Consider the following 9,791-nt stretch of genomic DNA (forward strand, 5'->3'; position numbering starts at 1 on the left):
CGCTGCTGCACGTGGATCACAAGTTAACCCTAACCCTCTTAGTACAGATACTATATATAATAAGTATATATATGCAAAATGTACTTTACTATATGTATTAATTCATCCTGTCCTGATGAGATGGTCATCTGTCTCACCTGTCACCTGTGTGTGGGGGTGGGGCTAAACTGGCTCTTTTCATGTTGTAGGTTACAACCCCTGGTCTACACACGTATCCTGACCATTAGATATTAACTTCAAACCATAGCTGGTTGGCTCGGTATTAAAACTAGCAGACACTACAGCAGAGCCAATGTATTGGGGCGATTGTGGCTCAAGAGTTGGGAGTTCGCCTTGTAATCAGAAGGTTGCCGGTTCGAGCCCCGGCTTGGACAGTCTCGGTCGTTGTGTCCTTGGGCAAGACACTTCACCCGTTGCCTACTGGTGGTGGTCAGAGGGCCCGGTGGCGCCAGTGTCTGGCAGCCTCGCCTCTGTCAGTGCGCCCCAGGGTGGCTGTGGCTACAATGTAGCTGCCATCACCAGTGTGTGAATGTGTGTGTGAATGACTGGATATGTAAAGCGCTTTGGGGTCCTTAGGGACTAGTAAAGTGCTATATAAATACAGGCCATTTACCATTTTTATTTATTTTAGTGTGGAAATGTAGCGGCGTGTTGGCTTATTCTGAAAACTAGAACGCAGTTTAGCTTTGCCTGATTCAAAGACATGTAGTTAGTTTAGTATGAAATCCAGCTGCTTGTTGTCTTTGCTCAATTTGAAAACTAGCAGCCACTTGTACCTGTTTATTTTGAAAGCTTAGTTTAAAACTAGCCTCCAGTCAGTTTTGCTAAACAGGAAGTTATTTTATTTTGAAACCGGTCCAGAGTTTTGACAGTTGTGCTTTAGCTTTTAAAGCCCAGTGTCTTCAGCAGTCTGTGTGTTTGGTGCTTGAGACTTGGACAGTTACCCTTTCCCATTTTTGGCAACTGAAGCTAATGAGCTGCAGCCAATCCGGTTGTTCAGTCTGACGTCACTAGCCGTGTCTGGGTCTAAACTCCGCTGCAGGTCCATATATCAAACGATCACTGTGGCATTACTGAGAGTTGAAAAACTGTCTAAAGTCTTTCATCTTTAATAAAATGATCAGTGTCTGCTCTACCAGGTGTAACAACTGAGTTTAACATCCAGGCATCCATGAAAACGGAATTTATGACATTTAACGGAGTTAGAAGTTAGCAGGAAGTTAGCTCGCTAGCTTCTATCTAAATACAATATAGCATGTCCTGACTGCGGGGTTTTGGAAACAAATTAAAACGTACAGCTCTGCTATCACTTCCAGCATAAATGAAGACAGAAAACTAAACAGCAGTGACGTTTGTAGGGTTACTGAAGTTTGGCTAGCTGGTATATAATGATGTGCTACGTGACCGCTAGCGACACAGCTATGTTAGCATAATATAAACAAGCTAACTTTTTTTTCCACTCGATAAAAGTTAACGTGAGTGTTCTCGGTGGTCAGGAACAAATGTAATCGCATGGCAGGATGCTGTAAAAGGACCAAACTTCAGCCAGGAGAACAACTGAGATAATCCATCCACAATACGAGGTTAGTCATTCATATACTGCTGCATGGGCTGGGCTGTAGTTACATCCTAAGGTTTTAAAAACTGAGCTTAAATAAATGATTAGCGGTAATAAAAGCCGAGGGAGGTCAACAGCGATCACTGACTGTTTTAGGAGCTTTTTGAGATTAAATAGAAGAAAATACAAAACATTAAACATGTTAACAACACAAAAGCCATATTAAACGCAGACTACTTTAGACCCGGAAGTAGGATTCGTCACGTCATCACTTAACAATCGGATAGCTTTATATTTAGCAGCAGATCCAAGCGCTCTATCGTCTTGTCTAGCTTGGCAGGAAAGCGAATAAGTGCTTTTCCTAAAAGCTCCAGCTACGAGTTCATGTTTGAAACAAAGTGAATAATAAAGACATGGAGTCAAAGGTTCAGTTGCAAATCTTACACAGATCTTTATTGTTCTTTTAATTACATCAAATTGCCGTTTCACTCGTTTTCATCTCAACAACCAGCCAAATCCTGTAGTCACTTTCCCAATCCTTCCTCATCTGCCTTCCCCTACGTACAGTTTCCTTTCATTTCTTTCCATCCATGAGCAACATTCCCCATCCACCTGAGCAGATGACGGGAGTTACACATGTCACACTGAGCGTTTCACTTCCTAAACGTTCTCGTCTTCGTTCTCTTCTGCCTTCAACAACTTTCATCGTCGCTTAGTCCCGTCCCTCGGGACAGTTGCATACATCATGCCGCCTCTTCAGGTGCAAGCGGCGTCCACAACTAAAGCTCCATGCAAGATCCTACACTGAAAAGTGATCCGCCTCATTCTCAGGAATCAGCTTTTTAAGAAACCAACGTGGCTCAGTTCAAAATTTTGTCTTAAACAAAACTCATCATCTCATCTGCGATATGATTTCATCACGGTTTTTTGCTGACATATCATCTGTTCTGGAATTAAATTAATGCCTCTGTAGTAAATAAAATAAAATAATGTCTGGCTTCTAGCATCTGTTATTTAAGGAATGTATAAAAATAAGACATCTTCTGCTCAGTCTAAAAACCCAACTATGACAGAAATCTGTTTGTGTGGTACACCTCACCTTTTTGGGGTTTGGCTTTTTGTCTTTCACCTTGACATCGGCAAATGTTCAAAAACCTGCCCTAACAGCTAAAACTCTGCTGCTTTACAATACCTAAAACAATACTAGGATAGATCTGAAAATATAAAGTGTATTATCCCCCAAAGAAAGGTCTAAAAGAATGTTTAAATATGAACTTTATAGTAAACAGGATCTGATGCACCAACTCTTTCTTCAAGAACTCAGCAAACTGGCCACACCGAGTGTGAACCGTGGGTTTACTTCTTGTCATGCTTCCCTTTTAGAGCTGAACCACGTGCACCCCCCTCCAGAATACTGTGTCTCTATGGGATGCACTTGGATGGAGGAGTAAGGTAAATAGCTGCCAAGGAGGACAGTAACAGAACACTGCTGTAATAACACGCAGACACTCATAAATGTGCTGTGCTGTTTTATGTACAGGAAAAACAAAGAGGTCCATTCACGTTCTCTACCAACGCTCCACCTCACACCATCGTCTCTTTTCTCTTCCCTAAAGAACACAGAGCCTTCTTGTCCTTTTTGGTTTTATGTGTCGTGGGTGAGGATGACGTCGATGACACGGACGTCGTGGACGATGGCGGGGAGCGAGGCGAAGGGGACGCCGTGGTGGGGCTGTTGCACAGTGAGGCGGGGGCCGACTGAGAGCCTGGCTGCGGGTAGTTCTCGTCTGCTTCCTCCATGTGGATGATGGCAGAAACGGAGGAAGGGCGGCGCTTGGAATGGACGCTGCCTGTAGGCGGGCTGGGGCTGGAGGGCTCGCTCAGAGGCCGGTGGACGGCAATGGCACTACGGAGGCAGTTGAGCCACTGCTGCTTGTGGAAGACGTCGTTGACCTGCAGAGTGTGTGACTGTGCCTGGCTCGGGTCTTGGGAACGTACCCGGAAAATGTTCTTGGCTGCAGAGAAAGCAGAGAGCGTCATTAGGAACGGGGGCAAAGTGCTGCTCAGGCTACTAGCGGACACTTTCTGGGACGAGCCTTACCTTTGTCTGCATTGCTGAAGGCTCCTCTGAAAGAGCCGCCCATTCTGACATCGCCATCTTGCAGGTCCTCCAGCACCAGATCCTGCACTGCGATTGGCTGCCGGTACACCTGGAAGCACTGGCGCTCGTTCCTGGTGACGGGGCGGGTCAGGATCAGCAGGTCGGTGAACAGGAACACGTGCAGCTTCTGAAAGAATTTCCAGGAAAAACAGAAACTTTCAAACCAGAGCATCATCTGAGCACATAGCCCGCCTCATGTGGGACGGCAGCCTCGTGTTAACATGCAAAGAGAAGCACCGAAGGACGACTTGGAAGTGTGCGCTGTGCTCACCGTGCCGCTCTTGTTGCGCAGCTCCCCGTGACACAGAAGACTCTTGCACCGTTCGATGCGAGCGTCCCTCTGCCTGTCGTCCAGATACTCCAGCTTGTCGATGTAGTACTGGCACTCGGACTCCCCTTTCTTCTTGTTGATGTCAGACAAAACTCCCTGGATGACAGTGATCTGAACACACAAGCAGCCTAATTATTACATGGGAGAGGCACTATGATGGATCAGTGTGTTGAACCAGTTTGTCTCCTGGACTTACAGCTTCCTGCAGGCTGGCAGCATCGGGGTGTTCTGCTGGAGTGTGTCTCAGGATTTCCTTGAGCAGTAGGGGGTACTTGACCAGGCGGGATCTGGGAATGTCCAGGAAGCTCCACAGGTCCAGTTTCCGACTAAAAGGTGACTCAAGGCACCGCTGCAGGAAGTCCTGCACACGTGGGTCTTGCTTCTTCTGGTCCAGCAGCGCCTTGGCTGCCAGCTGGTTACTGCAGTAGTCTTTGTAGGCATTGAGCCTGGGCAGCTGCAAAGGAAGGAGGGACTCTTTATCTAACTGCTAATTCAAAATACGGTTTTACTAGCGTAAAAGCTTTTGATGGCTCAAAAAGTCAAAGACACTTACCCAGCTAATAACAATTTGCCCAATCTGGCCCACGGTCCCGTCTGGCCCCGTGGCTTTGGAGAGCTGCGCCAGAAGGTCCTCGTGCAGTGGGATGTAGGCATCCAAGTTGCCGAAAATGTGAGTAAGCTCCTCCTCCGACATGATGGACAGCTTCAGCATCGGGTCGTGGTATGCCTGTGGATGGAGCAAAGTGATCAGTAATATCTGGGCAGAGCTTTGGGAGCGGCTACTAAAAATATCTTGGTCAACAGTTTTAGGGGTACAAAAAAAAAAGACAGAGGAACAATCCCTGTCTTTTTATAGCTCCTGGCTGTGCTGCATTCAAAGCCTGCCAGACTGATTTAATCTGTTTGCTTTATATGTACTCCCGCTGCCTCAGAGCTTTTAAAATTACAAACCTTGCGTGCAAGCTGCAGGTCCTCAATCAGATCCTGTTCTCCACGAAACAGCTCAAATATGGCCTGAGGAATGGGAGAAGGCACAGACAGATGTTTTTTTAGTAAACATGTAAATCAGGTTGTCATTACATCGTAGCCTAAACCATAGTGAGCTTAGCCAAGATGGCTGAATGGCTTCTAGTCCAATTTAAACCATTTGACACAAAGACGTGTGAACTAGTCTAGCAAGCATGTAGAATTCATCCCTGTCTGGACTCCTGGACTCACCTCTTGCCGCTTGATCTCTTTGGTGGAGAAAGTTCCTTTCTGGTGGATGTCTAATGTCTCGGACCATAAGGTGCTGTTCCTCCTTTTAGGTGGTGTGGGGGCCGCTGCCTTGCTGCAAGGCTTCTGGGGCACGCCCGGCAACTTGCCATCGCCCCGGAAAGAGGCCTTCAGAAAGAAAGAACACCACATGTTAGACATGTTGAAAGGGATGTCCCTGTCCCCCCAATGCGCTGTGTTTCCATTGGATGCCGTGAGCGCTTACCTGGATGGTTTGGCCGAAGCGCCGGACGGCCCCATTCTTTACCGGAGAAATGAGGTTGGCTAGCGACGTCACCCTGCCGAGAGAACGGACGCGCTTGTTGCTGGGTTCCTGCAGAAGGAGGCAAAAACAGAAGGGGAGGTTAGTCGTGCAGTTATTCTATCATAACTCGTGTCTGAAAACCCTGAACGTCTGAAGTGCGAGAGAGGCAGATCAAAACAAATCGATCAGTAACTGTGACACCTCAGCAAAGACTTCCTTGTGACAAAACACGTCAAGTCACGTCATAAATCCTGGTTATGAACTCTAGTCCCTCCTTTAAGACGAGCAGCTGGAGCCGAGGTCAAGCCGCAGGCAGACAGCCTGGCGGAGCGGCAGACAGAGATACTAAGGAGGAGGAAGCACTTCCAGCAGCTGTTGGCTCCATCATATGAAGAGTCCTGAGCCAGGCCAGCCCACTGAGCACAAAGACCCTCTCTCACTGCTGATCTGGAGGGGAAGGGGGTCTGGAGGAATGCCAGGAATGCACGAGACCGTGCTTCTCAGCTGTTCAGTGTCTCTAATCTGCTGCTATCTGCTCTGACAAGAGCGAAAACTCAAGTACAGAGTGGATCTGCTGCATCGCTCAAACTGGGGTAAATGATTCCTGATTTACGGATGGAGCTGCGTGGCAGCGTGCTGCTGCTACGAGCAAGAAAAAGGAGCAGCAGTCAGGAATACAGCAAAGTGTTTACGCAGTGCAGCGCTGCATGGGGCACACCACACAATTTATGGCTGCGAGTTGAAACACGCTCTTCAACAAGCCTTGCGTGAGAGAGTACTGCACCTGGGGCAGGTGACCCCCCCAAACACACACAACTCCTCACCCGCCCCGAGGCTGGGAGAAACAGGAATCAAAGAGCAGCAGGGTAATGATTATAATTCCACACGATTTGCATTTTCTTCTGCAGTGTAACATCTTAACATGACAGTAATGCAGTTTTGCCCTCTGAAGATAAAACACATCGCTTGTGTTTCCCTGACGCACACCAAATGAGATTTTGTCCCAGCTCAGCAAATGTGGGAAACAGTACAGCCACTGAGGCTCCGGTCTCTGTGGACGCAGCTGTGGAACAGCTCAGTCTGCTGTGGCTGCGGTCAGACTCTCCACGGAGAACTTAGCAAGCCCTCGAGTGGCGGGGGCCACATGTCAACTGCTTTCCTCTTTTTGTAACTTATCTGTGGCTACCAGACTTGGCTCCCTCTAAGTGATCACCAGTTCATATCTGTGGACAAATAAGTGGTAACAAGTAGTTTTTGGTGTGTTTTTGGGGGGCAGAGGGAAAATAGTGGAAAAGCGTAGTGGCCATGAAGCGCTGTGGACGCGGATAATGAGAGGCCACTCGTCCTGCTCTTTGTATATCAGTAGTTAAACAGGGAATGCTGCTATTCCTGGCAGTCCTGTAGCATTAGAGCGAGTCAGGCTGGAAACCATTCAGATCTGGGCTCAGTCAGTCGAACCCTCCAGACATAATATACATGTAGCCTCCTTCAACTTTCAACCTCAAACTTTTCTCAGCTCCCTCCCTGTGCTTCCTCTTTGATGTAACCTCACATGTGCCAGATGTGTCCCTGTGATTACAGCTTAGAAAATGATGGAAAAAAGAACAGGCACAAATCAAAGGACGGAGGTACTTAGAAAGTCAGCACAGAGTGAAAATACAGGGTTCTACTGAAAGAAAGGACTCAATTCGTGAAGTGTTTCCAGACTTGTCTTTTGCAGAGATTTACTGTCAGTGAAGCCACACAGCCACAGGGAAATACACAGACAGCACCTGGGTTTCCTACGATATCTGCTGCTTTCATTGTAAAACGCATTACCCTTTGAATGCTTGGTTGTTTACTGAGACCCTACCCCCTGCTGTCTCACTGTTCCTGTACTCTTCTGTGTGCTCACTATGGACCTGATCTCCCCATTTCCCACTGAGACTGAGGTGTCTGCTGGGGTGCGTACGAGAGCAGGGGGAATACACAGCCGTGCGTGGGGGAGGTCGTTACTGTTCACAACTAAAAAGGTGCAGTGTAGTCCAATGATTAACTTTTCAGGGTTTGACAGTATCTTAAGCATTGTCCCAAGTGCCCTGGAACAAAGGTCAAAGTCTCTGTGCACGCGCGCGCGCACACACACACACACACACACACACACACACACACACACACACACACACTGTGTACATACGTGAGATAAAAACCAGGGTTAGGTGCTGATTGACTCACAGTGTGATACCTAACACCACACTATGACTTCATTTCCAGCAGCTCTGGTCAAACATTTACAGAGTAAAGTTTCAGCCATCTCACCTCTAACTCCTTGTTGGCCTGGTTCTGGCAGTCTGTCACTTGCAGAGTCCGTTTGATAGGCACCAAGCTACCCACTTCATCGTAAGCCACCATATCTTTCAGTAGAAACACAGTATCCTTTTAATCCTCACGAGTTGGCTTCAAGTAATCCACACCAGAGAGAAAAAAGGTGGCAGAAAATCAAGAGTTATAAGCACGTAAAAAGACGGAACAGATACACCTTCCCCCTGTTTGGCTTTTTCTGGCATGGGGCTCCCTCCTCACTCTGCCTCGCACTCAGCTCTAAACTTTGGTCTGAGGCAGAGCAGGAGGGGAGGACTATATATGCAGGGGAGGAGTCCCGAGGAGGGACAGAGGGACGGGTCTACCTGAGGAAACAGCTCAGCCTTTGAACAGCTCCTACTCAGTGCAGACAAATAGCTGCCCGCATGCTTTGCTGCTCTATCGAGTCCAAATATTACTATGAAAAGTAAAAATGATGGGCAAACGTTACTGCTAAGTGTGGTGGACACACAGCAGGTCCATACTACGGGCTAGTTTCTGTAATTCAGTCAATGGAGCCTGAATTCGTTGAATTAAAGACACATTTCTGGAAAGTATTTACAGCTGTATAGTTTATCAATATGTTTACCGATCCACGATTTGCTACATCTGTAGATCCCATAATAGCATTACTTAATCATAAAGGTACCTAGTGACAAACCATTTGTTACATTCTTCTACATTTAGTTCAGATTTCTGATTTTACTTTTAAATCCAAAGTTAACCGAATAGTAGAAAATATGTCCAAGAGAGACACGATCTGTGCAGCAGGGCTCATTAATTACACTGTTCTGCACATACGTTAGCTGAATAACTGATGGATACTCTGAGGCATTGTTTCTTTTTACCAAATTCATCAAGATAAGGGCCAGAGGCAGGAAACAGGCTGATTTTTTCATGTTATCCCATCAGTCTTGAGCTCCTTACCTTCAGTCATCTACAGGACAGAGGCTCTTATCATGTGAAGACAGTTTGATGAAGGGCTGAAAGACTAAAACAGTAACTTACTATGATAAAGACATGATTTCACTGCACAGAGAGAGAATGACAGTAAAAAGATAAAACATTGGAATCCGTGTTATTTTAAATATCAACCATTGCTCCTAACTGACAGAAACCATGACAATCACAGTTCTCAGTGCTAATTATTATAAATGGAAACATTAAAACCTAAAAAGAATCAAATTTAGCTTTCAGAAGTGTCACATGTAGCTAGTTTGCGTCACTAAATCAAAGAGTATAAACACTGTTTTAGTTACAGTTTCAATGTCACAGGAATGTTTTAATTAAAGTCTTAATCAAGTCATTAAAAACATTAAAAGGTCGTACGCTTGGTCGTACTCAGCTTTCCATCAAGTGCCACAAAAGCTGAAACTAATTGATTTGGTTTGATTAATGGATTTCAATCAACAAACTATTATGGGGGCAGTGGTTTCTGCTTCTGGCTTGAAAGTCTTCCTATCAGTCTCATCAGCTGAACTGGGACTGAGGAGATGGTCAATTTGCATATCAACAGCAGGGAGCATTGTGACACACTCAGCCAGATGTTTGAACTGAAACCGGGATATTGAGCAGCACTGGGGTGGGGGTGGGGGCAGGGGACCGCTGCAGCTCATATGTTGATTGCTCTAATTAAGGGAGGGGGTGGCAACATGCTGCCAGTTTCAGTAAGGACAAAAGAACTAAGCAGAAGCCAAACACGTGGCTCTTTTCATGCATATGTGCACATCGAAAACGGACATTTTATCCGACAGGCGAACACGGCTGAAGGACAACCTTGTGAAGCCTGTGTTTTCCTGCCCAAATGGACTCTGTTCATCCGCCTGGGTCAACACAGAGGTGTGAAACCAGCCACAAGCTTCATGCATGCTCCTGATGGGGG

The 9,791-nt window shown here is 46.5% G+C and overlaps 1 protein-coding gene across 1 annotated transcript; it reads right to left on the minus strand.

The window, feature by feature from the left end:
• Positions 1-1,984: 1,984 nt before the first annotated feature.
• net1 (neuroepithelial cell transforming 1) lies at positions 1,985-8,149 on the minus strand. Its single transcript, XM_085436882.1, has 9 exons — positions 7,868-8,149; positions 5,531-5,638; positions 5,269-5,433; positions 5,002-5,064; positions 4,604-4,777; positions 4,247-4,504; positions 3,991-4,161; positions 3,660-3,846; positions 1,985-3,573 (listed from the first exon to the last, which is right to left on the minus strand). Exons 1-9 carry the CDS (start codon positions 7,958-7,960, stop codon positions 3,143-3,145), a joined length of 1,650 nt encoding a protein of 549 aa, XP_085293008.1. The 5' UTR covers positions 7,961-8,149; the 3' UTR covers positions 1,985-3,142.
• Positions 8,150-9,791: the final 1,642 nt, after the last annotated feature.

Source organism: Copadichromis virginalis, linkage group LG17 (genome assembly GCF_057382275.1).
Source record: "Copadichromis virginalis isolate Kocher_CV1m ecotype Utaka linkage group LG17, C_Virginalis_male_GT1.1, whole genome shotgun sequence".
Lineage (NCBI taxonomy): Eukaryota > Metazoa > Chordata > Actinopteri > Cichliformes > Cichlidae > Copadichromis > Copadichromis virginalis.